General features: G+C 40.5%; 2 protein-coding genes and 1 non-coding gene across 9 annotated transcripts in view; all 3 read left to right on the forward strand.

Annotated features, from left to right (window-relative positions):
* Window positions 1-11210, forward strand: part of EFCAB5 (EF-hand calcium binding domain 5) — a 171261-nt gene extending 160051 nt beyond the window's left edge. Inside the window, exon 24 of the mRNA XM_077970687.1 lies at window positions 10889-11210. Coding sequence (XP_077826813.1) covers window positions 10889-11079 — 191 coding nt within the window. The 3' untranslated portion in view covers window positions 11080-11210. The remainder of the gene's footprint in view (window positions 1-10888) is intronic.
* Window positions 11211-19530: 8320 nt separating this feature from the next.
* Window positions 19531-27462, forward strand: part of NSRP1 (nuclear speckle splicing regulatory protein 1) — a 67621-nt gene continuing 59689 nt past the window's right edge. For 3 of the 7 annotated variants that reach the window (XM_077970727.1, XM_015118971.3, XM_015118970.3), the window contains exons 1-2: window positions 19531-19581; window positions 20782-20875. Coding sequence is in view for 1 of the 7 variants with exons in the window: in XM_015118970.3 (XP_014974456.3) it covers window positions 19562-19581; window positions 20782-20875 (114 nt within the window). In the remaining 6 variants the exon portion in view is untranslated. Of the gene's footprint in view, window positions 20102-20781; window positions 20876-27462 lie in introns of all 7 variants that reach the window. The other 4 variants (XM_077970728.1, XM_077970729.1, XM_028836177.2 and 1 more) reach the window with 3 other exon arrangements.
* On the forward strand, window positions 19797-19890 carry MIR423 (microRNA mir-423). The gene has a single exon (NR_032517.1). It is a non-coding gene; the product is annotated as a microRNA mir-423 (primary transcript).

Raw genomic sequence — 27462 nt, forward strand, 5'->3', positions numbered from 1 at the left:
CACCACGCCCAGCCTGTCTTTTATTTTTAAACTTTCTTAGTTTTATTTGTAGTTCTTGATAATTCCCACCCCTTCCGTTTGTCTCTCCCATAAGATAGTTCTATCAGATAATTTATTAGGTCTAATTTATTTTCTTTTCCCAAAGCCATCTCTTCTAGAGATCTCAATTCCTCTGTTTTTGTTTTGTTTTGTTTTGTGTTTTGAGACAGGGCCTCACTCTATCACCCAGGCTGGAGTGCAGTGCCACAATCACAGCTCACTGCAGCCTCAACCTCCCTGGTTCAAGCAATCCTCCTGGCTCAGATTTCCAAGTAGCTGGGACTATAGGCGCGTGCCATCAGGCCCAACTAATTTTGTTTATTTTTGTAGAGGTGGGGGTCTCACTATATTACCAGGCTAGTCTTGAACTCCTGACCTCAAGGGATTCTCCCGCCTCGGCCTCCCAAAGTGCTGGGATTACAGACGTGAGCCACCATACCCAGGCCTCAATTCTTTCTATCTAAAGTCTTTCCCCTGCCCCCAGATCTGCTACTCAGCTGCCTTCCTGAGATTCACTTCGCCCCTATTGTAGGAATTTAATTTGCCATTCTCTTCGTCATTCTTGGTCTAGTCCCTTGTTTTCAGGTAACATGTCTCCGGTAGTTTTCTGAGAAAGAGTGTGTAAGTGGTAAATTTTTTGAGACCTTTCGTTTTTGAAGATGTTTTTATTCAGTCCTCACACTTGATTTCTACTTTGCTGTGGAAGATAATTTTGAAGACATTGCTCTATTGTCTTTTTACATTTTTTTTATATATATTTTAAATAAAATACATATTGTTTAATCTATAAATAAATAATAAAATATATAAATAAATAATATATAATAAATTATATATAAATAAAATAGATATTTAAAATAATATTTTTAATAAATATATATTTTTTATATATATACTTTTTTTTTTTTTAGATATAGTCTTACTCTGTCACCCAGGCTGGAGTGCAGTGGTGTGATCTTGGCTCACTGCAACCTCCACCCCCAGTGTTCTAGCAATTCTCCTACCTCAGCCTCCTGAGTAGCTGGGATTACAGGCGCCTGCCACCACGCCTTGCTATTTTTTTTGGATTTGTAGTACAGATGGGGTTTTACCATGTTGGCCAGGCTGGTTTCAAACTCTTGACCTCAGGTGATCCACCCATCTCAGCCTCCCAAAGTGCTGGGATTACAGGCGTGAGCCTCCGTGTCTGGCCAGGTTTTATATATTTTTAACAGACGGGGTCTTGCTGTATTGCCCAGGCTGGACTCAAAACTCCAGGGTTTGCCAGGCACAGTGGCTCATGCCTGTAATCCCAGCACTTTGGGAGGCTGAGGTGGGCCGATTGCTTGAGCCCAGGAGTTCAAGACCAGCTTGGGCAACATAGTGAGACCCTGTCTCTACAAAAAACTTGAAAAAAAAAAAAAAAAGCTGGGAGTAGTGGCATGTGCCTGTAGTTCCAGCTACTCAGGAGAGCTGAGATGGGAGGATCGCTTGAACCCAGCAGGTTGAGGCTGCAGTGAGCCATGTTTGCACCACTGCACTCCAGCCTGGCCACAGAACGAGACCCTGTCTACAGAAAAATAAAAAAAAAACTCCTGGGCTTAAGCTATCCTTCCACCTCAGCCTCCCAAGTAGCTACTACAGTACTACAGGAGTGCTGCCACCGCACCTGGCTTTCCACTGTCTTTTTTAAAAACTGAGACATAATTCACATGCCATAAATTTCACTCTTTGTACATTTTAAAGTGTAGAATTTAGTGGTTTTGAATATATATCCCAGATTGTGCAATTATCACCACTATCTAATTTTAAAACATTTTCATCACCCCAATAGAAACGCTGTACCCATTAGCAGTCACTCCGTCTTTCCTCTCCCTCTAGCTCCTGGGAGCCACTCATCTGCTTTCTGTCTCTACGGATTTGCCTATTCTGGACATTTCATGTAAATGGAATCACACAATACGTAACCTTTTGTATCTGGCTTCTTTCACCCAGCATAATGTTTTCAAGGTCCATCTATGTTCTAGCTTGTATCAGTACTTCATTTTTGTGTGTGTGGCTGAATAATATTCTATGATAGAACACATTCTGTTTATTCACCCATCAGTTGATGCACCTGTAGGTTGTTCCCACTTTTTGGCTACTGAAATTATGCCTCCATTAACATTTGTTTGTAAGTTTTTGTGTAAACATGTATTTTCAGCTCTCTTGTGTATATACCTTTGGAGTGCAAACATATGGTAACTCTATGTTTAACTTTTTGTGGAAAAGACTCCATTGTCATCCAACTTTAAAGATTGCTGTTGACAGCCTGGGCAACATAGTGAGACCCTGTCCCCACAAAAAAAATGAAAAACTTTGCCAAGTGTGGTGGCACATGCCTGTAGTTCCAGCTACTCAAGAAGCTGAACCCAGTTAAGGCTGCAGTGGGCTATGATCATGCCACTGCACTCCAGTCTGGGCAACAAAGTGAGACTTAATCTCTTAAAAAAAAAAAAAAAAAAGGCAAAGGTTGCTGTTAAGAAGTCTGAAGCCTTTCTAAATCGGTGTGACCATTTTTTATCTCTCTCCAGAAGCTGTAGAATCATCCCTTCATCCCCAAAGTTGCAAAAATTTCATAATGATATGCCTTTTTATGGGTCTGTTTTCATCATTTGATCAGTGTACTGGCTGGGCTTTTTTCAATTGTGAAATCTAGGTTGTTAAGTGCTGGATGATTTCCTCCATGGCATGAAGACTGCTACTTAACAGCTGTGCAATTTGTACACTGCACAAAGGTGCTCTGCTAAGGAGGTGGGTGGGGGCCAAAATGTATCCCGGATTCCATTCACTAGACTGTGTGCCTTAACCTGAAGCTACATCTGCTTGGAGGAGGAGCATCTTTTTCATTCACCAAGCTCTGTGCCCACAGGATGCATTCCCTCACAGTAGGTGTGTTTTCCTCACCTTTACACCAAGGGGACCTATAACGCTGGTGGTGGCCCTGCCCTCTTTTTTCTGTATTCACTCTTTGGGATTCCTATTATTCAGACATTGGATCTCCCAGATTTAGTCTTAAAAATCCCTTTATTTTCTCTTCTTCTTCCTAAACAACTCCAACAAACCCTTCTGAACCCTTTGAGGATTCTGGGATATATAGAAGGTTGGTTCTAGGTTTTCTCCACTGCTGATTTAGGATTCCACTTTTCTCCTGTCTGCTACCACTTCTTCACCTGCTTTATATTTCTCAAATTTTGTTGTTCTGTCTTTCACTCAACTAAAATTATCTCAGTGCTCTCCATGTGACAGGCCCTGTTCTAGGTTCCTAGGGTACAGTAGTGAATGACATAGACCAAGATTCCTGCCCTCAAGAAGCTTACATTCTAAAGGGGAGAGCAGAGGATAAGCAATAAACGTAATAAATTATATACTATGGTAGAAAATAAGTGCTATGGGGGAGAAAAGCAAAGTAGAGTAAGGCGGTGGATGCAAAGGTGGGAGGCAGGGAGGAGGCACGGGCTGAAAATTTAAATAGAGAAGTCAGGTAGGCCTTATCAAGAAGGTGAGATTTAGGCTGGGCGCGGTGGCTCATGCCTGTAATTCCAGTACTCTTGAGAGGCTGAGGTGGATGGCTCACCTGAGGTCGGGAGTTCAAGACCAGCCTGGCCAACATGCAAAACCCCATCTCTACTAAAAATACAAAAATTAGCTGGGCATGGTGGCAGGCACCTGTCATCCCAGCTACTCAGGAGGCTGAGGCAGGAGAACTGTTCCAACCCAGGAGGCGGAGGTTGCAGTGAACCAAGATCACGCCACTGCGCTCCAACCTGGGTGACAAAGTGAGACTCCGTCTCAAAAAAAAAAAAAAAAAAAAAGTGAGATTTAAGCAAAGATGTGAAGGAAGCGAGGGAATCATCCATATGAACGTAGAAGGAATATTCCAGGTGTTGCTTGATGATATTGTATCCTAAGAAAAGAAAAAGAGTATTCCAGGCAGAGAAAACAGCCAAAGCAAAGGCCCTAAGGCAGGAACAACCAGTGTGTTCAAATAGCAACAAGAAGGCCACTGTGTCAGCAGCAGGGTCAGAGAACGGGAGGTAAGTAAGGAGATGAGTTCAGGAGGTAATGGAGGACTGAATCAATTAAGGTCTTGAAGACTATCATAATGTCTTGATTTTATGGCTTGTGGTGATCCTCCTGCCTTATCCTCCAAAGTGTGGGATTACAGGCATGAGCCACAACACCCAGTGAAGTAGAGCCATTGCAAGGTTTTCAGCAGAGGAATGATATGACCTGTGTTTTAAAAGGATCGCCCTGCTTCTATAATTAGAAGACACTTTGGAGGTCAAGAAGAGATGCAGAGAGACCAACTAGAGGAGCTGTTGCAGGAATCCGGATGAGAGATGAGGAATGTACCAGTGGAAATGGTGAAAAGTTGTCATATTATATATATCTGAGAGGCAGAGTCAAAATATATCTTGACAGTTTGAGTGTGAAATGAGAAAGAAACAGAGGAGCCAAGACTGACTTCAGGGTTTGGAAGGATGGAGTTACCATTAGCTGAGATGGAGAACATGTAGGTGGAGCAGGCTTTGGTCGGGGGAGATGAAGTGTTCAGATTTTGACATGCTGAGTTTGAGATATCTATTAGATATGGAAGTAGAGATGTGAATATGTAGATGGTTAAATAAATCTGGAGTTTTGGAGAAAGGTCTAAGCTGGAGATACAAAATCGAGACTGGTTGGTGAATAGATGATTGGCAAAGGGAGGAAAGTCTCGGTGGGAACACTGAGTAGAGACAATTCTGAATGTTTTGCCACGAAGGGGAGCAAAGAAATGGTGTGGTAACTGGAGGAGACAATGGGGTCAAGGTTTTGTTTTGTTTCTCAGATGGGAAAGATAACAGTAGGTTTGATTCTGATGGGAAATCCTGTAGAGAGCAAGAAGTTAACAATGTTGAAGATAGAGAATTCCTGTAGCAATGTCCTCAAGCACGTGAGAGAGGATGGGCTGTTGTTAGAGTAACCATACATTCTATATTTACCTTGGAACAGCCCAAGTTTTTGCTTGTTGTTTTGGTGACTTCTCCAGTTAGCATCCTCTCTCTCTCAAGTGTACCAATTTGGACAATGAATTACTTGACTACCCTGGATCTACCGCACCAAGGGAGGAATTGGCGTAAGACAGCAAGAGGATAGAGAACATAGGTGCAGATGAGAGTGAGGGGTAGGTGTGCTGGTGGGAGTCTACGGAAGTTGCCTTCTGCTTGTGTCAATCTTACAGTGAAGCTCAAAGCAGAGTCATCAGCCAGAGTGAGGATGGGAGAGGAAGTTGTTGGGACTTTGAGAGGACAGGAATAGGAATTAAATATTGGTGTTTCTTTTTTCCTGATCTTTCTATCGTTGTGTTTTATGTCTTCTTTAATTAATTAATTAATTATAGAGGCAGGGTCTGTCTCTGTCATCCAGGCTGGAGTGCAGTGGTGTGATCATGGCTCACTGTAACCCTGAACTCCTGGGCTTAGGTGATTCTCCTGCCTCAGCCTCCTGAGTAGCTGGGATTACAGGCATGAGTCACCACGCCCAGTTCCTATGTCTTCTTTTTCTTTTTCTTTTCTTCTTTCTTTTCCTTTACATTAGTCTTAGTAGGAATTTCAGATGTAGCAAAATTGAATGCATGTTAATCATCTAGAAAAGCATTATTCATTCAATTTCTTTCATATTTTAACTTGGTGGTCTCCAAAGTTAAGTGCAAGCACCCCAGAAGATTTTTTTAAAAACTATCTCTGGGGTGCAAGAAAAATATCAAAGATGATTCTGTTGAGACACTGAAAGACAGACAGAAAGAAAAATACCAAAGGACTAAGGACTTTTCTTTTTTTCTTTCTTTCTTTTTTTGGAGACAGGGTCTCACTCTGTCACCCAGGCTGAAGTGCAGTGGCACGATCTTGCCTTACTGCAACCTCTCCCTCTCAGGCTCAGGTAATCCTCCCTCCTCCCACCTGAGCCTCCCTAGTAGCTGACACTAGAGGCCCACACCACCTTGCCTGGCTAATTTTTGTATTTTTTGTAGAGACAGACCATGTTGCCCAGGCTGGTCTTGAACTCCAGGACTCAAGCAATCCACCTGCCTTGGCCTCCCAAGTGTTGGGATTACAGGCGTGAGCCACTGCACCCCACCAAAGGACTTTTCTTTATAATGTTTTTAACTCATTGTTAATTTCTACTTTTTTGTTTAAAATGTTTTAAAATAAATAATTTATAAATATATATATATATATGGGGTAACATGCTCAATGTTTGTTACTGATAGAGGTACATGATCAAAAGAGCTTGGAGGCCACTACATTAAACTATGAATTTTGTAAATATAATTTGCATTGATTTCAATTTACACATGACTTGATTTATAGCTACATCATTAAAAAAGCCACTACATGTGATATTGTACAGAAATTATGTGATATTGTATAGAAATTATGCTTGTGACATTGTATGCTTGCAATGGGAATGAAACTGATTCCAGCATTCATCCTGGAACAAACTTCCCCCCAAACTTTGATTACTCGAGAAAAATGTGTTTTTAACTCCCCATGTAACACTGATATTTTTCCTGATAAATCTGGGAGGCAGTACCCTACAGTGCCTTTGGGACCACATTAAATTAACAATGACATATTAAGTGCCTGATTGCCATGGCAGATGTAAGTTCTCCTGCCTACAAAAAAACTGATTGAAATTTGCATACCTGACCGGGCACGGTGGCTCACGCCTGCAATCTCAGCACTTTGGGAGGCCAAGGCAGGTGGATCACTTGAAGTCAGAAGTTCAAGACCAGCCTGGCCAACGTGGTGAAACACCATCTCTGCTAATAATACAAAAAAATTAGCCAGGTCTGGTGGTGCAAGCCTGTAATCCCAACTACTTGGGAGGCTGAGGCAGGAGAATGGCTTGAACCCGGGAGGCAGAGGTTGCAGTGAGCCAAGATCGCACCATTGCACTCCAGGCTGGATGACAAGAGCAAAACTCCGTCTAAAAAAGAAAAGAAAGGAAATTTGCATACATATACCCTTCTATTGCTGCAGGGACCTTCAGTTCATTGTGTGTGGCTGTAATATTAAGGAGTGACTTGGGGTATGTGAAGCAATAGAAATGAGAACGAAAACTAAGAGAACTAATGAAGAGGAACAGCAAAAAATGCAGCTGATCTTGGATTGTTAGTTGAAAGGTGCAGTTACATTTTAGCTTTTGTACTTGAAGCTTAAGTACTTCTTTCTTTTTGCTTTGCCCATCTATGCTAATTATCCATCATTCCCAAAAGATTTAATTTTATTAATCCAGTGTTAAAAGCAGAGATCCATAAATAGAGTTTTAATTCAGAAATATCCTACTATAGCCCAGTGTTTCCAGCATAATGAATTCACCGTGTAATTAAAAGTTTGATTAAACTAGAACCTACAAAAATATCATGTTTCTGAACTAATGTCCATAAATAGACTCAAAGGTCGACCCAGTATTCTCTATACATTAGATGTATTCAGATAATTTACTATACACTTTTCCAAAGCAAAGCAAAAAAAAAAAAAAAAAAGCGTTATTTCTATGGTTGTAAAAGAAGCGTTTATCCGCTTGAAAAAATTACTAAGTCTGTGTGAGTGGGGTCTGTCGTGGGCCAAGCTGCAAAGATCTGGCATGCATCTACCACAAGAGGGCAGTAGCACTCAACCGTTAATAGGGAACCCAGCAGAGCGCTGGAGGCTCATTAGAGGAATCATTAGAGCAGGTCGTTAACGCATCAAGCTCTGGAAAGGACAGGGAAACAGGAATCACCGTCCAGACACTTTCGGAGCTTCTGTCTCGGTAACAATAAGACAGGAAATAAGCAACAGGGTCTTGTGAAAGAGAACGACCTCGCTCACCATCCTCGTGTCGTTGAATCACCATGGAGATGGCGACTAGCTTAATAATGGCTGCAGATGGGCGTCTGCTCATGTGGATGTTCAGATAAGAACACTGTGGCAGGGGTCAAAGGAACAGAGCTCTTCATGGGCATTACGGAAGGGCGGAAGCAAAGCTGAGGGGAGCAGCAGAGCTGTTCTGTCTCCGAAAATTAGGACTTTTAGGAGTGTCCTAGGTTGAATTTTATTTTATTTAGCTTCGTATCATTGAGACATTAAGACTATCTTTAGAAACCTGTATCATTTACCTTGTAGGGTTTCCAGGAAACTAATTCATAGAAAGAGAGATGAATTGGCCGGGCGCAGTTGCTCATGCCTGTAATCCCAGCACTTTGGGAGGCTGAGGCGGGCAGATCATCTGAGGTCAGGAGTTCGAGACCAGCCTGGCCAACATGATGAAACTCCGTCTCTACTAAAAATATAAAACTTAGCCAGGCGTGGTGGTAGGCGCCTGTAATCCCAGCTACTTGGAAGGCTGAAGCAGGAAAATTGCTTGAACTCAGGAGATAGAGGTTGCAGTGAGCCCACAAGGTGCCACTGCACTCCAGCCTGGGCAACAAAGTGAGACTCCATCTCAGAAAAAAAAAAAAAAGAAAGAAAAGAAAAAAGAATTGTAAAACAAATGCACCTTCAATATTTTAAGTACGTATGTCGATTGGTCTAGTGTTGCCCATAAAATGAATCAGGTATTTTGAGTGTGATCTCATGAGCAGCACCTGTTTTTGTTTTTATTCCTAATTCTCTCTAATGTTACTGAGCTATAATCTGGAAAGACGTTTAGTATTTGAAAAACCTAATTCATTATTCCTTAATTTAATGTTTCAGTTTAACATTTATTGAAGACTTACAACTGAATGAGAAAAGACAATGCCAGGGTGGTGTGTGTGTGAGCGTATGTGTGTGTTAAAACAGAGCATTTTAGAAAATTAATTGGATCCACGTTTTAAAGTCAGCTTCAAATAAAAATTGAGACTTGTGAATGTTTTCCACATTTTATGTGCCTTTCCTATCCCGTAGTATACCTTTTGTTGTATAGTTCCTTCCAAACCATAGGGCAGCTAAACCTAATTCAGAGAATCTTGTTCCTTTGTGTTGATAAAAGACAAGAAAATAAAATATGTTCTGCTTAGCAATTCTAATAGATCATTGCCATTACTGTTAATAAGCTATTGGATGGAAGACTTGATATTTAAAAGCTTTTGCTCAATTAAAAAAAAAAAGCCAGGTGCAGGGGCTCATGCCTGTAATCCCAGCACTTTAGGAGGTCTAGGTGGGAGGATTGCTTGAGGCCAGAAGTTCAAGACTAGCCTGGGCAACATAACAATACTCCGTCTCTATGATTAAAGATAATGAATAAATTATTTATTTATAATTATTAATGAATAAATTATTTATTTATAATTATAAATAAATAAATAATAAAGCTTGAACTCAATTATAACTAAATGGTTTACTCAAATCAGCAAACATGTATTGGGTTAGGCAGTGAGTTAGTCACTAGGAATAACAGAAATGAATAAAACAGACTTGTGGGTGAGAGGCACCTGAAAGAAAGGGGGTAGTTATTATTATTATTATTATTATTATTATTTGAAATGGAGTCTCACTCTGCCACCCAGGCTGGTATGCAGTGGCACAATGTCAGTTCACTGCAATCTCCACTTCCCAGGTTCAAGCGATTCTCCTGCCTCAGCTTCCCGAGTAGCTGGGATCACAGGTGCCCACCACCACGCCTGGCTAATTTTTGTATTTTTAGTAGAGATGGGGTTTCACCATGTTGGCCAGGCTGATCTCGAACTCCTGACCTCAAGTGATCCACCCACCTCTGCCTCCCAGTGTGCTGGGATTACAGGTGTGAGTCACCGCACCCAGCTAATAGTTAATATTTTTGAGCAACTACTCTGGGACAGATCTTCACAAATATTTTCTCAGCCTCTGGTCCCAGCTACTTGGGAGGCTGAAGTGGGAGGATCACCTGAGCATGGGAGGTCGAGGCTGCAGTGAGCCATGATCATGCCACTGCACTTCAGCCTGGGCAACAGGGCAAGACCCTGTCTCAAAAGAAAAAACAATTCTTCCAATTTTGTTTTATGGGAGAAGAAACTGAGGCTCAGAGCAGTTAAGTGACAAAACTCATTGGTGTAGAGCCAAGATCTGTTAAACTCTAGATAGTCTTTCCATTGGACAGAACCCACATCTGTTCAACTCTATATAGTCTTTCCATTGGACCATTCTATTTGAATATTAGTCACTGACTCCTGGGAAAAAGCAACTTTTATGAATGACAGTTTAACAGTTTTCAATTTTAAAAACTTAAAACATATAATGGTGTGCAGTTACTACATAGCTTTAAATAATTTTTAATTAGAAAACATTTCAAACATGCAAGTATAGAGAATAACACCTGCATAGTCATTATGAAGCTATATTCTATATCCAACCTTAACACTGTGTTTCAGTTAGACTTTCTAAAGAAAACATTAGAAGAACAGTTAAGGATTCCTATCCTTCCTCGATCCCACTGTCTTCTTGTCTTTCCCTAGAGATAATACTATCATGAATTTGGTATTAGTTTCATGCATGATGTCCTATTTTTACCATATGCTAATGAATCCATAAATAATATAATACTATCTTGCAGGTTTTAAAACTGTTTAATTGTGTCCAAAAGTACATATTATTCTATAACTTACTTTTTCTATTGAATATTTTGAGATTTATTCATGAATACAAATAACTAATTCTTTGTTAACTGCTGTCAAGTATTCTATTGTATGACTACACCAAAATTTATCCATAATCCTGTAAATACAAGATTCTGCTTGGTTTTGACTCAAAACATATCTAATGAACTTTAATCATAATACTGGAACTTATCATCTTAATAGTGAAGTGTAAAACTATCCACTCTTACTTTTTTCTTCCTGATGCAGGTCATTCCCGAACCGAAGTATGGAAATTTGGTAATGTTGTCATTGAACATCTATACCACTGGATACACATCTGTTCAGCTCTCACGAAGATAACCAAAAAACTAAATAGTTCTATTACACCCCCGTTGCCCTCCAAGACTGACAATTATATGTATGCAAAAATGCCAGGGGAAGGTTTGCAAGATAAGTGATAATGAATGATAATGGAATTGGTACTGTATTTAGGATCCTTTGTTCATGTTCAGTTTTGTTTGTTAACTATAAAATATTTTCCATTGGAAAGGGGTACCGATAAACATCTTCTGCTCCTAACATTTATCTCAGCACTTTCTAAACCCAAAAGTGGTACCTAAGAAGAAATTTAGCCAAAAAATATCCAGCGAAGGTAGCCATAGCCAAGTGTTTCAAGTATGTTATAGAATATATTTGAAAGCTTCCTTTCAGTTTGAGCTTTGTATCTGCTGTGGAACTGTTATGGTTGATTGAGTAGTTATTTTTCATTCTTATAAGGTGCAAAGTAACAACTGAGGATTTAGAAAACAAGAATACCAAACAGAATACCAAATAATAAAGATAAACCAAAAGAATACCAAATAATAAAGATTTTTAAGAAATGGACTGAGAATTGTTTTTCTAATTTTTCAAAGACTTATAGCATCACCTCTTCCCTCTCTCTGCCCCCCTACTCTTGCCTTAACAACTCAAGTCATTTTTAACTTATTAATTTTTAATTTTTGTGGGTACATAGTAGGTGTACATATTTATGGGGTACTCAAAAGTGATTTTAATGAACAGAAATTCTTGTGGGAAAATGTCCATGACTCATGGAAAAAAGAAGACACTTTTTAAATGATAAAAACCTCTTCAGTTTAAGAAGGGCAAAAAGAATTTATATTTGTTTAAAGCTTGTTTTTGTGACGAACTTTACTGCTCTGTGGTGAGATTTCATCTTTGCAATAAGATATCTGATGACAGAGTCCAGTTTTAATAACATTTTGGGAAATTAAACTTTATTTTCTTTATTAGATTGACAAAATGTGATGTGTCCAAATATCTTATAATTTGAGATTGGCTGTCCCTTTTTAACCTTTTCTGATAAGAGGGCGGTGTTATTACCAGTCCTCCTCTCTAGGATGATCACATGCCGGTTTTAACCTATATGCCTGTTTCATATTTGGAAGAGGGCTTTTTAGGGCATTCACAGCAACATTTCAAGAAACAATGTTCTTGAAGATATTAAACTGATAACCACATATCCTGATGGCTTCAGAACAAGTTTACAGAGTTCATTGTGAATACAAATGGCATTTTAGGGAGCAAGGAAGGAAAGACTTTGCAGAATGCTATGTTTGTAACCATTATCCTGGAAATCAAATTAACTAAATGACTTCTAGCTTGATAACAAATATCATACATTTGCATGGCACTTTAACTTGAAGTATTTTCACATACTAGCTTATCTGATTCTTCCAAATATCTCTAAAGTGGGTAGTCCTGATATTATCTCCATTTTATTTTATAAATGAGTTGCTCACTTCACAATGGGTATAAGAGGCAGAGCGGACCTAGCACCTAATTTCTGGTTTATTGCCCTTGCCAGCACCCTAGAAATCTCACTCACACTTTCCAGCTTTCTTACTAGGCTAATGACCATGCTGTCAGTCTTTTGAAAACTACTTTAAAATTTGCAGCCAACAAGCCAGATTGGTTAAATTTATTAAATAATCATTCAAGTAAAATACTGTCCTTCAACCTTAGGAGCTTATATTTTGAGTGAGGAAGATGTTATTTATACCTGACAAAGGTTAGATACAGATTTATATATAAATCCATTTATTTCACTGTTAATAGATTTATTATATTTACATATGCTTCAGAAGCTTGGACTCGATTAACTGAATTTGTTATTGGCTCTTTCCTCACAGTTCATAGGTAACAATGACACTGCACAGTGTAGACCATCCAGACCACTTTCTTTCCTTTGCTTTCTTTTTTATTTTTTTAAGTGACGGGGTCTCGCTCTGTCCCCCAGGCTGGAGTGCAATGGCTTGATCATAACTCACTGCAGCCTTAAACTGCTGGACTCAAGTGATCCTCCTGCCTCGGCTTCCCAAAATGTTGAGATTATAGGCATGAGCCACTGTGCCCAGCTTCACTTTCTTTTATACTTTTGGCTTGTCATGATTCAGGAACATCATGAAGTGTAAAGATAATGACTTTGGAATCTCAAAAAAGCTCCAACTGCCTTTTTAAACAGCTTTACTAACATATCCACATACCATAAAAGTTACCCATTAAAGTGCAGAATTAATTTTTGTTATATATTTACAGAGTTGTACTACCCTCACCACAATCAATTTTAGATTTTTTTTTTTTCCCCCCGAGACGGAGACTTGCTCTGTTGCCCAGGCTGGAGTGCTGTGGTGCATCTCGGCTCACTGCAACCTCCTGGGTTCAAGCCTCCTGGGTTCAAGCGATTCTCCTGCCTCAGCCTCCCGAGTAGCTGGGATTACAGGTGTCGGCCACCACGCCTGGCTTTTTTTGTTTTTTCTTGTATTTTTAGTAGAGACTGGTTTTTGCTAGTTTGCCAGGCTGGTCTCAAACTCCTGACCTCGTGATCTGCCCACCTTGGCCTACCAAAGTGCTGGGATTACAGGCGTGAGCCACGAGCCTGCCAAACATTTTGATCATCCCAATAAGACACCACATACCCATTAGCAGTCACTCCCCACTTTCTCCTACCCCCAGCCCTAGGCAACCGCTAATTTTTTTTCTCTACGGATTTGCCTATCTGGACATTTTGCATACAATATGTGGTCTTTTGTAATTGGCCTCCTCTTCCCTCATTTTTTTTTTTTTTTTTTTGAGATAGAGTCTCACTCTGTCGCCCAGGCTGGAGTGCAGTGGTGCAATGTTGGCTCACTGCAACCTCTACTTCCCGGGTTCAAGTGATTCTTGTGCCTCAGCCTCACAGGTAGTTGGGATTACAGGCATGCACCACCACACCTGGCTAATTTTTGTATTTTTAGTAGAGACAAGCTTCACCATGTTAGCCAGGCTGGTCTTGAACTCCTGGCCTCAAGTGATTGGCCCCCTCAGACTCCCAAAGTGCTGAAATTACAGGCATGAGCCAGTGCACCCAGCCAATTCCCTCTTAATCTAAATAGGCTTAAGCGACCAGATGCCCTGAACTTCTGGACATTATCAATCCTCCAACTCAGAAGACCATTTGAAGGTAATTTAAGAATTGTGCAGGCCGGGCGCGGTGGCTCATGCTTGTAATCCCAGCACTTTGGGAGGCTGAGGCGGGCAGATCAACTGAGGTCAGGAGTTTGAGACCAGCCTGACCAACATGGATAAAACCCATCTCTACTAAAAATACAAAATTAGCTGGGCGTGGTGGCTCATGCTTGTAATCCCAGCACTTTGGGAGGCTGAGGCGGGCAGATCAACTGAGGTCAGGAGTTCGAGACCAGCCTGACCAACATGGAGAAAACCCATCTCTACTAAAAATACAAAATTAGCTGGGCGTGGTGGCACATGCCTGTAATCCCAGCTACTCGGGAGGCTGACGCAGGAGAATCACTTGAACCTGGGAGGCGGAGGTTGCGGTGAGCCGAGATTGTGCCACTGCACTCCAGCCTGGGCAACAAGAGCGAAACTCAGTCTCAAAAAAAAAAAAAAAGAATTGTGCATTCCTCTCATATAGGAGGTTTTCTGCAACGCCACTCCCACAAAACCTCACTTCACATCATCAACGCCATGTTCTTACTCTCCTTTCACAGAATCTTGTTACGAAGACCTCTCTCAGGATCAGAAAAAGTAACTATTGGATACTAGACTTGCTACCTGGGTGACGAAATAATATGTACAGTGAACCCCTATGACACAAGTTTACCTATATAACCAACTTGCACATGTACCCCACAACCTAAAAGTTAAAAAAAAAATTTAAAGCAAAAATAAAAATTTTAATTAAAAAACTCAACTGATAAGATCAGTGAATTAAATATTGCCTATTTCACCTGTTTTCTGGTTATAAATATAGCTCACCACTTTGAAAGTAGGGCCATTGTGAACCATCTTTGGTCTAGAATGCTGTCCAGTTCCATAATCTTTTTCTTGGTCAAATTTGTTAAATTTATAAATAAATAAATATTGCCTAATTTCTCTGCCCTTAAGCTTGGTTATTACCCTCAGTAGGTGTACCATCTCCTAGTCATTAACCGTATTTAACCTGTCCTCCATCTACTGTCTGAGCTTAGACTGTCCTGCCCAAGCACTTCAAGTGATGAGGCAACTCTAGGTGGCCATTACGTGATTGACTCTCTAGTTACAGTTGTTTGAATTAGGGGTGACCCCTTACCAAAGTGAGACCAATTTGTGAAATGGCCTAATATAAAAAGCACCCAAACCATGGACAAGCCAAACTGGGAAACAGCAATGGGAGCAGTGTCTAAAAGGAAATTAAGGCCGCGCACAGTGGCTCACGCCTGTAATCCCAGCAGTTTGGGAGGTCGAGGCGGGCAGATCACTAGGTCAGGAGTTCGAGACCAGCCTGGCCAATATGGTGAAACCCCGTCTCTATTAAAAATACAAAAATTCGCTGGGCGTGGTGGTGCGCACCTGTAATCTCAGCTACTCAGGAGATGAGCAGAAGAATTGCTTGAACCTGGGAGGTGGAGGTTGCAGTGAGCCAAGATCGCGCCACTGCACTCCAGTCTGGGCAACAGAGTGATACTCCGTCTCCAAAAATAAGTAAGTAAATAAATAAATAAAAACTAAAAAATAATAAAAGGAAATTAAGTGTTTAGAGAGGCCAAAGGTGTCATGAGAGGCCTTGAAGGAAGTTGGTGCATAGTGCCTTCAATATGCTACAAGTTAGCAGAAACTATAGGTAGAGAAAAGGTGTGAGTAGTTGGTTGGGGAAAAGATTGGGTGCAAAGAGAAGAAACTGAAAGTAGTGAAGTTAACATTAGTAACACTAGTGTCAAAAGATTAAATGGAAGATCCAAGGGTTTCGGTAATGGATCCAATTTAGTCAACTGTTCTGTTCTGGAAGTTGAAGATGATTGGAAATTTCTGTTGTATAATAACCATGAGGATGGTAGTGATGATCTATCTTTTACTGGTTTACCCAGCTTGTCCTTACAGCATTTCTGGTTAAAGTTTCAAAAGTTGGGTTCCAAAATGTTAGGAGGCTTCTCTGTGCCCTTATTCACCGCTGCAGTTACCACCACTGCTGCAGACTCTACAACACTGCATCTGAGAAACTGTCCCTTCTAGCCTAGGGAAAATCCCATGACCGCTTCATTAAAATGTCCCAAAGGCAATGGAAGAATACAGAATATACCAATTGAAAAACTCAAATTATCTAGGATATTGAGTTCCCCCCTGGGTAATTATGGGTAACTAATTCCCCATTCAGTCTCTTCAAGCAAGAGGCAGGCAGCCCTGGCAGGGGGCTTTATTTTTTACTCTTTATTTTAAGCAAAGTAACACATACTCCTAAAAAGTCATTCTGTTACACAAGGTCTGCTGAGACCATGGCATTTCCCAGCCCCACCTTACCTCTATTTTCCTTGCTTCTGAATCAACTACTTTCAATTCTTTTTGCTCAGGAGTTGGTAAACAGCCCATTGGCCAAATCTGGCCAGCTGCCTGGTATGGTAAAGTTTTATTGGAATAGGTATGCCCATGTCTACGGCTGCTTTCACATTATCAGGGCAGAGTTGAGTAGTTGCCACAAAAACCACATGGGTCACATGGACTAAATTATTTGCTATCCGACTGCAGTAAAAGTTTGCCAACCTCTATTTTAGCTGTGGTTTTGACATTTACCTCTATATTGTTAAATTACATGCTTGTGTGGCTATTTTTGTTTTTCCGATTTAGGCAGTATCTATTAATCTCCCAGTATACAATACAAAGATTTAGCTCCTTCCTCAGCATACATACACACACACTTCCCATCCATTCTTCTCAATATTATTACATAGTAATTTAATCAGAATAGATCAATATTCAGTGTTTATATTATCATGATTATGTATGCTATTTAGAGCTTAGCCATGTTGTAAATTACAATTATTTTCCATTCCTGTACATCCTTTTTCTTTCCCTAGAGTTAATGTCAAAAGAAAACCGGAGTGGCTATAATATCACACAAGTAGATTTCAGAGCAAAGAATATTATAATGATAAAGGTTATTTGATAATGAAAAGTCAATTAAGAAGACATTACAATCGTAAACCTAATGACAGAGCTTCAAAATACATGAAGTTAAAACTGATAGAACTTCAAGTCTATAGACATAAAATGGTTACCCAGGACTGGAGGATTTGGAGGAAAACAGGAGCGACGAATAGGTACATGGTTTCTTTGCTGGGTATTAAAAATAATCTAAAAGTGGCCAGGCGCAGTGGCTCACACCTGTGATCCCAGCACTTTGGGAGGCCGAGGCAGGTGGATCACCTGAGGTCAGGGGTTTGAGACCACCCTGGCCAACATGGAGAAATCCTGTCTCTACTAAAAATACAAAAATTAGCCGGGTGTGGTGGCACATGCCTGTAATCCCAGCTATTTGGGCGGCTGAGGCAGGAGAATCGCTTGAACCCAGGAGCTTGCAGTGAGCCAAGATGCACCACAGCACTCCAGCCTGGGCAACAGAGCAAGGCTCTGTCTCAAAAAAAAAAAAATCTAAAATTGATTGTGGTGAGGGTAGTAGAACTATGACTATACTAAAAATACAACTTTACTATACTGAACACCACTGAATTGTACACTTTAAATGAATGAATTGTACGATATGTGAATTACTGCTCAATAAAAATTTTAAAAAAGATTTTTAAAAATATTAGACAGAAATCCGAATCTACACAAAGACATGGAAACATGAGAAATGATAAATACGTGGGTAAACATATTTTTCCTATTCAAAAAAATCTTTTTAAAAACGAATTTACTTTTTATAGCAAAAATAATTTATCGTGCATTTACGACATAGTGACAATAGCACAAACTAGGAGATAAAATGGAAGTATACTTTTGTAAGCTTCTTATACTATACAGAAAGCGGTAGATTCTTACTTTAAGGTAGACTGTGATAAGTTTAAGACATATATTAGAAACCCTAAAGCAACAGCTTTAAAAAATAACAAGCAAAGAAGTATGGTCAATAAACCAACAAAGGAGGCTGAAGCATGAAAATCATAAGCTGAATCACAGTTGGGAAAAGTAGAAAACAGCAATCATACTTTTTTTTTCTTTTTTTTGAGATGGGGTCTGGCTACGTTGTGCATGCTGGCCTCAACCTCCCAAAGTGCTGGGACTACAGGCCTGAGCCACCCCACCCAGTCTGCAATCATAGTCACTTTAATGAAAACGTTTTAAACATCCAAATTAAACGGAAGAGACTGTCAGACTGGATAAAAAAGACCCAACTATATTCTGTCAACGTGTGATCCAATTTGAATATAAATACACAGATTAAAATAGGTTGAAAAACATACACTATGCTAGCATTAATCAAAAGAAAGCCAGTTATATTTAGAGCAGACCAAGCAAAGAATAAAGGAAGAAAGAGGGCCACTTCTTAATGCTATAGAGGTTAATGCAAGAGAACATAACAATCCTAAATGTTTACATACCTAAGTTCAAAATACATGACACAAACTGATAGAATTGAAAGGAGAAGCAAATTCACAATTATAGTTGGAGACTTCAACATCCTTCTCTCAGTAATTGATCTCTTTGGCTGCTCTGAGACTAGTCTGGAATGAACCAAGAGTGAATGAGTGCACAGATGTGGGTAGAGTTTTCAAAAAGGTATCATATACGGGCCGGGCACGGTGGCTCATGCCTGTAATCCCAGCAATTTGGGAGGGCGAGTCGGGCGGATCACCTGAGGTCGGGAGTTCGAGACCAGCCTGACCAACATGGAGAAACCCCGTCTGTAGTAAAAATACAAAACTAGCCGGGCCTGGTGGCACATACCTGTAATCTCAGCTACTCGGGAGGCTGAGGCAGGAGAATCGCTTGAACCCAGGAGGTGGAGGTTGCGGTAACCGAGTTCGCGCCTTTGCATTCTAGCCTGGGCAACAAGAGCGAAACTCCGTCTCAAAAAAATAAACAAATAAAAATAAAAAATAATTTTGGTCCCATGTAAGGTATTATTAATACATGGATTTTCATTTTTCGCCTAATTATCCTGAACCAGTTAAACTGAACACTTGGAAGTGGGTAGGGGGAATATCGATAGCCATGGCCGTGGTTTTCAAACTTGAGTATCAGAATTACCCGCGGGTTAAAATTCAGATAACTCTCTCCACTCCAAAACTTCTGATTCGGCGGGTTTGGGGTGGTGCCCGAGAATTTGTCATTTTAACAATATCTCCCGTTGTGGTGATGCCGCTGGTCGCAGAACCACACTCTGGAACAACTGGCCTAGAACGTTGTCATTCTTTTCTCCTACAGATTTTGAGGCAGCCGGTGGGCTCCGAAACAAAACAGAGGCCACGGGATCCGATTCCCAGTACGGTGGAAGTGACTCAAACCAGCCACTCAACAGACAAGCAGAATCCGGGCCACCCAAAGCCGCGCGAGAGTTTAAGTGACGTCATCGGCGTCAGCGTCACGGTGGCGTCGGCCACGTTCAGCGGACACGGGAGCAAGATGGCGATTCCGGGCAGGCAGTGAGTGATGCGGGAGTTAGGGTCAGGCTGGGGGATGAGAAACTACGGCGACTGTGTCTTTGGCCGAGGAGTTTTAAATGCGCTGGAAGTGAAGGGACTGTGTCTTCAGGGGTACAGACGGGAAAAAACGAGAAATCCTGAGGAACGTAGATTCCCCTCCCCCGTACATTTTCCAGGATGGAAGCTCGAAGTTTGAGGGAGAAACTTGTGAGGAAATAAAGGAAGTTAGGCTGAGGGGCAGAGAGCGAGACTTTTCTATTTTCCAAAAGCTCGGTCTGAGGCCCCTCAGTCTTGCTTCCTACCCCGCGCTTGAGTTTCTCCCCGCTTGGATGCTCTCAGGGGCAGTGTGAAGAGAGACAATTCCTGGCTTCCTTAGAGGGCCTTGTTCTCCTTGGCAGAAGCTCAAGTCCTGATTCCCGCCCTTCCTTCTCGTTTTAGGAATATTGTTCTGAGAAGCCACAGAAAAAGGGTAGGCATATAGGAAATTGGGATATACGTTGCCGCAAAAGAGACAAATACTGTACGTACTTGAAAGGTTTACCTTTGATGTGTAATCCTTAGTTTTGATGCGGCCTCCCGTGATCTCCGCATCTTAAAGGCCAAAACGTGAGAAACTGAAGGAGGTGGATCTGATGGGATGGTTCGCTTAGCAAAGCACGTGATCTTAATAAAGTGTAATGCGAACTTGCCCCATGGCTACTTGGGTTTCTCAGTTAATCTTTTAAAAATTTTAGTGAGTTACACTATCCAGTCAGTTCTTAGAAACTGTATAAATACACAGTAGGAAAAAAAAAAATCTGGCCGTTTTCTTGACTTGTTAGACCACAAGGATAATTGAAAGCATTTTAAAATCTTTGGTGGACATGAACTAAACTTTCCACTACACATTTTTTTAAAAAAATGTTACCATCACTTCGCCATCTTAAAACATTTCTGAACTTTTCATTTACTTCTCTTCTTTGATAAAAATGATATTCGAGTTTGGCCCGTGTCCACAAATGATCACTTAAAGTAATAATTATAGACTCTTACGGCATGTTAGAATTTTGACATTACTGAGAAGCAGAAACAGTCTGTTATGTGTTCATAAAGCTTATGACATGTTTTGATTTGGTAGCTTCATGTGGAAGAGATAGTAGATGTATTTGTTAACATTTAAACATAATGGTTTAATTTCTATTTCAAAAAAAATATATGCAGGTATGGGCTTATTTTGCCAAAGAAAACACAGCAGTTGCACCCTGTTTTGCAAAAACCATCAGTGTTTGGGGATGATTCTGATGATGATGATGAGGTAAGGAAACCTATGTTTTACTCGTACATTGTTGGAAATGTAAATTTTTTAAAAATTGAACTTGCGACTCTGATACCTTTGCCTTTGTTATTTGTCAGTACAGTGAAGTATAATTTACAGAACTCTCAAAAAGGAATGTGTAAAGAAAGCAGCTCCACCGATTTTTTAAAATATTTTTTTCCCTCTAAAAGCTGTGAACTTTACCTTTAAACAAATACACAGTCTTTTCAGACTACTGAAATTGTCATAACAAAATTGTTGGTGTAAAGATCCCTAGGTATGAAAAAAAAAAAAGATCCCTAGGTATGAGTTATTAAGATGTCACCAATTTCCTACAAATTTTTATTAGCAAAAGCAGTTTTTAATTTGTTAACCATGAGCTAAGATCACTATATAACAGTTCTTAACAACACTACTTTTTTTAAATTCAGTGTCTGCCAAATGTAATTGCTCAGTTATAATCATGGTAGTAAATAGTTACCCTTGATAGTACTACAATAACATCTAATATAAAAATTTTCTATTACTTTGGGAGGCCGAGATGGGTGGCTCACGAGGTCAGGAGATCGAGACCATCCTGGCTAACACAGTGAAACCCCACCTCTACTAAAAAAAATATAAAAAACCTAGCCAGGCGAGGTGGCAGGCACCTGTAGTCCCAGCTACTCAGGAGGCTGAGGCAGGGGAATGGCATAAACCTGGGAGGCGGAGCTTGCAGTGAGCCGAGATCCGACCACTGCACTCCAGCCTGGGCGACAGAGCGAGACTCCGTCTCAAAAACAAACAAAAAAAATTTTCTATTTTAGCAGCCAAAACTTTTTCTGTGAAACTCACAGTTATATATCAGAAACGACCACAAATGTGTGCTTTTCTTTTCTTTTTTTTTTTTTTTTTTTTTGAGTCTTGCACAGTTGCCAAGGCTGAAGTGCAATGCCGTGATCTCGGCTCACTGCAACCTCCGCTTCCTGGGTTCAAGCTATTCTCTTGCCTAAGCTTCTTGAGTAGTTGGGATTACAGGCACCTGCCATCATGCCCACCTAAGTTTTGTATATTTTTAATATTTTTTGTAGAGACAGGGTTTCACCATATTGGCCGGGCTAGTCTCGAACTCCTGACCTCAGGTGATCCACCTACCTCAGCCTCCCAAAGTGCTGGGATTACAGGTGTGAGCCACCACGCCCAGTAAATGTGTGCTTTTCTAATACTCCTGTCATGTTTTAATATTTTTTTTTCTTTTTTTTTTGAGACAGAGTTTCGCTCTTGTTACCTAGGCTGAAGGGCGATGGTGCAATCTTGGCTCACTGCAATCTCTGCCTCCTAGGTTCGAGTGATTCTCCTGCTTCAGCCTCCCGAGTAGCTGGGGTTACAGGTGCCTGCCACCATGCCCGGCTAATTTTCTTTTGTTGTTGTATTTTTAGTATTTTTTGTATTTTTAATATTTTTTGTATATTTAGTAGATTTTCCTGCCTCAGCCTCCTGAGTAGCTGGGATTACAGGTGCCCCACCACCACGCCCAGCTAATTTTTATATTTTTAGGAGAGATGGGGTTTCACCATGTTGGCCAGGCTGGTCTTGAACCCGACCTCAGGTGATCCACTCACCTCGGCCTCCCAAAGTGCTGGGATTACAGACGTGAGCCACCGTGCCCAGCCTCTTTTTTTTTTTTTTTTTTCAGATGGAGTCTCCCTCTGTTGCCTAGGCTGGAGTGCAGTGGTGCAATTTCAGCTCACCGCAACCTCTGCCCCCTAGGTTCAAGCGATTCTCCTGCCTCAGCCTGCTGAGTAGCAGGGATTACAGGAACGCACCATCCCACCTGGCTAATGCTTGTATTTTTAGTAGAGGTGGGAATTCACCATGTTGATTAGGCTGGTCTCAAACTCCTGACCTCAGGTGATCCACCCACCTTGGCCTCCCAAAGTGCTGGGATTACAGGCATGACCCACTGCGCCTGGCCGTTTTTCAGTTTTTATTATATAATAGCATGGGTAGATAATTGAACATATTTGATATTTCTTTGCTACTTTTGAAGACATTGGCTCTGTGGCTCACACTTGCTAAAAATTGAGGTATCATTTACATATAAAATTCTCAGATTTTAAGTGCTTGATGATTTTTGACAAATGTATATGCCCCAATCAAGATTTAAAACGTTTCGCTCTCTCCCAAAAGGCCTTCCATACCCTGCTGCAGTCAGTGTACCTCTCCACTTGCTGCCCTAGACAAGTGCTTGTATTTCTATCACTAGATTAGTTTCGCCTGTTACAGAATTTCATATAAAAACTATCATACAGTATGTACTCTTTTATGTCTGACTTACTCCACTCAGTATAATGCCAGATTTATCCACTAGTTGTAGAATCACTTTTTTCTTAAAATGGATTTTTTCCCGCTTAACAGTGACTTAAGTTTTTCTTCCATTTTTCTGTTTTTATTTCTTCATAAAATTTTAGAGTAATTGACATAAGAACTAAATCAAGGTTACTAGTTAAATCTCCATTTCTGCGTAGCCAACTAGAATATTTTCAAATGGAATATTGAGGAAGTTACTAATTACAACTTTTGAATTTTTAATTATGTTGTTTCATTAATAAATATTTAATACCTACTATAGGTTAAGAGTTGATCAGTTTTGCACCTGTAACCTCTGTACTTTTTATTATGTAGTACCCTTTTAACAGTTTTTTTGGGACCATATATAGTGTTGCTTTCAACCAGTGTCTAGTCTAGTGGGGAAGACGGACATGTGAATATGAATATAAAGCAGACTGAAATTTGAAAAGGAAACTAATATACTGAGGATTCCTGTGTGCTTGTTATACTTTATTTGATCTTCAGGATCACTCTGTGATGTATTATTTCATTTTACAGGTCAGAAAATTGAAGCTCAGGTTAAGTAATTTGTTCAAGGCCATGTGGCTGATAAGTAAGTGTCAGGATTGGGATTTGAACACAGGCGTATCTGACCTTCAAACCTATACTATTCGTTCTTCTGTCTTGCCTTGTTTTAACAATAGAGTTACAGAATGTGAATGAAAAGTAGAGAATGAAATGATTCACTTTGCAGGAATAAGCATTTAAATAACATTCAAGGCTGGTTTAGATTTAAATAGGCAAAAATAGAGGTGGAAATAATTTCAGTTGGGAGAGAACAGCAAGAAATACAGAATGGCATACAAGTACAAGGCATTTTTGTGGAATACTGTGGCTGGAGAATAGGGTGTATAGGAAAAAAGTGTTGCAGATGAGGTGGTAACAGGATTGGGCCAGATTGTGGAGTACCTTAAATTTTTTGTATAAAATTTCAACTTTATATTTTTAAGTAGTTTTTGAGGAATTTGGTAATATTATCACACTTTTACCTTAGGAAGATAACTCTTGAATTGTAAAGCAAAGAAAGGGAGAAATGAGAGATAAAGTTCAAAATGCTCGTTAGCAAAGCTTGTTAGAAGGCTTTTTTAGCAGTTCAGGTGAGAGATCTTAACCTAGGTTGAGGTCAGTGGGAATGAATGGGGAAAAATGTGAGAGATACCACAGAAATAAGTAGGACCTGGCAGCCACATTGAATATATGGGAAAGTAAAGAGATGAGTCCTTATGCAAGATCCTTTTTTTTTTTTTTTTTGGTCATCATTTTTCCTTGTTAAAAAAATGTGTAATTCACACACTGTATACTTTACCATTTTAAAGTGTACAATTCACGGTTTTTTGTTTGTTTGTTTTTTTGAGACGGAGTCTCGCTCTATCGCCCAGGCTGGAGTGCAGTGGCACAATCTCAGCTCACTGCAACCTCTGCCTCCCAGGTTCAAGCAATTCTCCTGCCTCAGCCTCCTGAGTAGCTGGGATTACAGGCACCCACCACCAAGCCCAGCTAATTTTTGTATTTTTAGTAGAGATGGGGTTTCGCCATGTTGGTCAGGCTGGTCTCGAACCCCTGACCTCGTGATCCACCTGCCTCGGCCTCCCAGAGTGCTGGGATTATAGGCGTGAGCCACCGCGCCTGGCCAATTCACTGATTTTTAAGAGTTGTGCAGGCATCACCACTATTTAGAACATTTTCCTCACCCAGAAAGAAACTGTGTACCCATTACCATCACTCCCCATTCTCCCCACCCCTAAACCCTGGCAGACACTAATTTACTTTCTGTTTCTATGGGTTTGCCTATTCTGCACATTTCATATAAATAGAATCATGCAATAGGCTGTCTTTTGTGTCTGACTTCTTTCACTTAGCATGATATTCTCATGATCGTAACGTGTCAATACTCTTTATTACTGAATAATATTCCATTGTATGAATGTACCATATTTTATCTGTCAGTGGTAGGCATTTGGGTTTTTCCCAATTTCTGGCAATAATGCTGCTATAAATACTTGTGTATAGGTTTTTTGTGTGGACATGTTTTCATTTCTATTGGATATTGTATTGGATATATACCTAGGATAGAATTTCTGGTTCATATGATAACTCTGGTTTTATTTATGTGTATATTTTTTGAGACAGAGTTTGGCTTATCACCCAGGCTGGAGTGCAATGGCATGATCTCAGCTCATTGCAGTCTCTGCCTCCCTGTTTCAAGCAATTCTTCCGCCTCAGCCTCCTGAGTAGCTGGGGTTACAGGCATGTGCCACCATGCCTGGCTAATTTTGTACTTTTAGTAGAAATGGATTTTTACCATGTTGGCCAGCCTGGTTTCTTTGACCTTCCAGTCAAAGCCAATGGATAAGGGAGCTACAGCTTATTTCTTAGTGAACGGAATATAAAACCATTCTTTAGAATAATTTCCTTACCTATAAAAAAAAAATCAATCCGGTTAATTCCAGCTTGTCTTTTTACTGAGAAGTAAATTTCTTAGTTGAGTATATTTAAATATTTGTGAGATTTGGCCAGGCACAGTGGCTCAGGCCTGTAATCCCAGCACTTTGGGAGGCTGAGGTGGGCAGATCACTTGAGATCAGTAGTTCAAGACCAGCCTGGCCAACATGGTGAAACCCCATCTCTACTAAAAATACAAAAATTAGCTGGACATCATGGTGGGCACCTGTAATCCCAGCTACTCAGGCCAAGGCAGGAGAATTGCTTGAACCCTGGAGCCAGAGGTTGCAGTGAGCTAAGATCGAGCCACTGTACTCCAGCCTGGGTGACAGAATAAAACTCCGTCTCAAAAAAAGATCTAAAAAAATTGTGAAATTTGACTATATATTAAAATCTCTTTCATAATTAGTCAACAATTTAAGCAGCAGTTAAATTATTAGTGCTGTGGAAAATACAGAAGAAAGATAATTTCTTATTCCCCTCCTGAGGAGAGGGTTTGATACACTTGGAAAGGAGCTGCTATGAAGCCAACTTAATCTATTCTTTTCATCAATTCAGCAGAAGCATTTAAGATCAGATTTTCTCTCTAGTGGTCCAGCAGAGGGAGCCCTAGCACATGAATTGTTTTCCTTTTGTGCTTGCATCCGGGGTTAGTTTAGTGGGAAAGTGGTAGTCTGTCCCTTTTAATTGTAATTTAAGCATTTCCTCCTTTCTTTTTTGAGACAGAGACAGAGTCTGGCTCTGTCACTCAGGCTGGAGTGCAGTGGCGCAATCTCAGGTCACTGCAGCCTCCACCTCCCAGGTTCAAGCAATTCTTGTGCCTCAGCCTCCCAAGTAGCTGGGATCACAGGCATGCGCCACCAGGCCCAGCTGATTTTTGTATTTTTTGTAGAGATGGGGTTTTACCATGTTGGCCAGGCTGGTCTTGAACTCCTGGCCTCAAGGGATCTGCCTGCCTCAGCCTCCCAAAGTGCTGTGATTGCAGGCGTGAGCCACCATGCCCAGCCTAGTAGAAATTGTCAGAACAAATTAGAACTAATTATCATTTTGTTCAAGGTGGGAGAGATGGTGGGGGGGGTGAAAGTTTTTACACCATATGAATAAGAAAGCATATTCTGATGCTGCTCTCAATTCATAAGTAAGTGGTTTTGCTGTCATCGTAATATATTTAATCTTTTTTTTTTTTTCCAATCCTCTCTTTTCTGGTCTCACTGTCACCATGTTCATTCTTTTCTCTTGGATTATTTTAATTGTTTCATAACTACTTTCCTTATCTGTCTCCTCAAATTATTTCAGATATTGTTGTCAGATTGATCTTCATGAAGCAGTTATAATCACTGATCTTCAGTCCTAAACGTAATTATATTTAAAATCTAATCTTGACTTTGGAAACTTTCTCTGTTCTTTGCCCCTAAAATGCTTATTAGTATTTTCTCCTAACTGTTCCTTCATAAAAAGTACACTGTCGTGCTTGCAGTTTTTCACAGCTCTGCTTTTCTTTACAGTGCAAGTCTTCTCCCCATTTTTTTTTTTTTTTTTTTTTTTTGAGGCGGAGTCTCGCTCTGTCGCCCAGGCTGGAGTGCAGTGGCGCGATCTCAGCTCACTGCAAGCTCCGCCTCCCGGGTTCCCGCCATTCTCCTGCCTCAGCCTCCCGAATAGCTGGGACTACAGGCGCCGCCACCACGCCCGGCTAATTTTTTTGTATTTTTAGTGGAGACGGGGTTTCATTGTGTTAGCCAGGATGGTCTCAATCTCCTGACCTCGTGATCCGCCCG

This window comes from Macaca mulatta, chromosome 16, assembly GCF_049350105.2.
Source record: "Macaca mulatta isolate MMU2019108-1 chromosome 16, T2T-MMU8v2.0, whole genome shotgun sequence".
NCBI lineage: Eukaryota > Metazoa > Chordata > Mammalia > Primates > Cercopithecidae > Macaca > Macaca mulatta.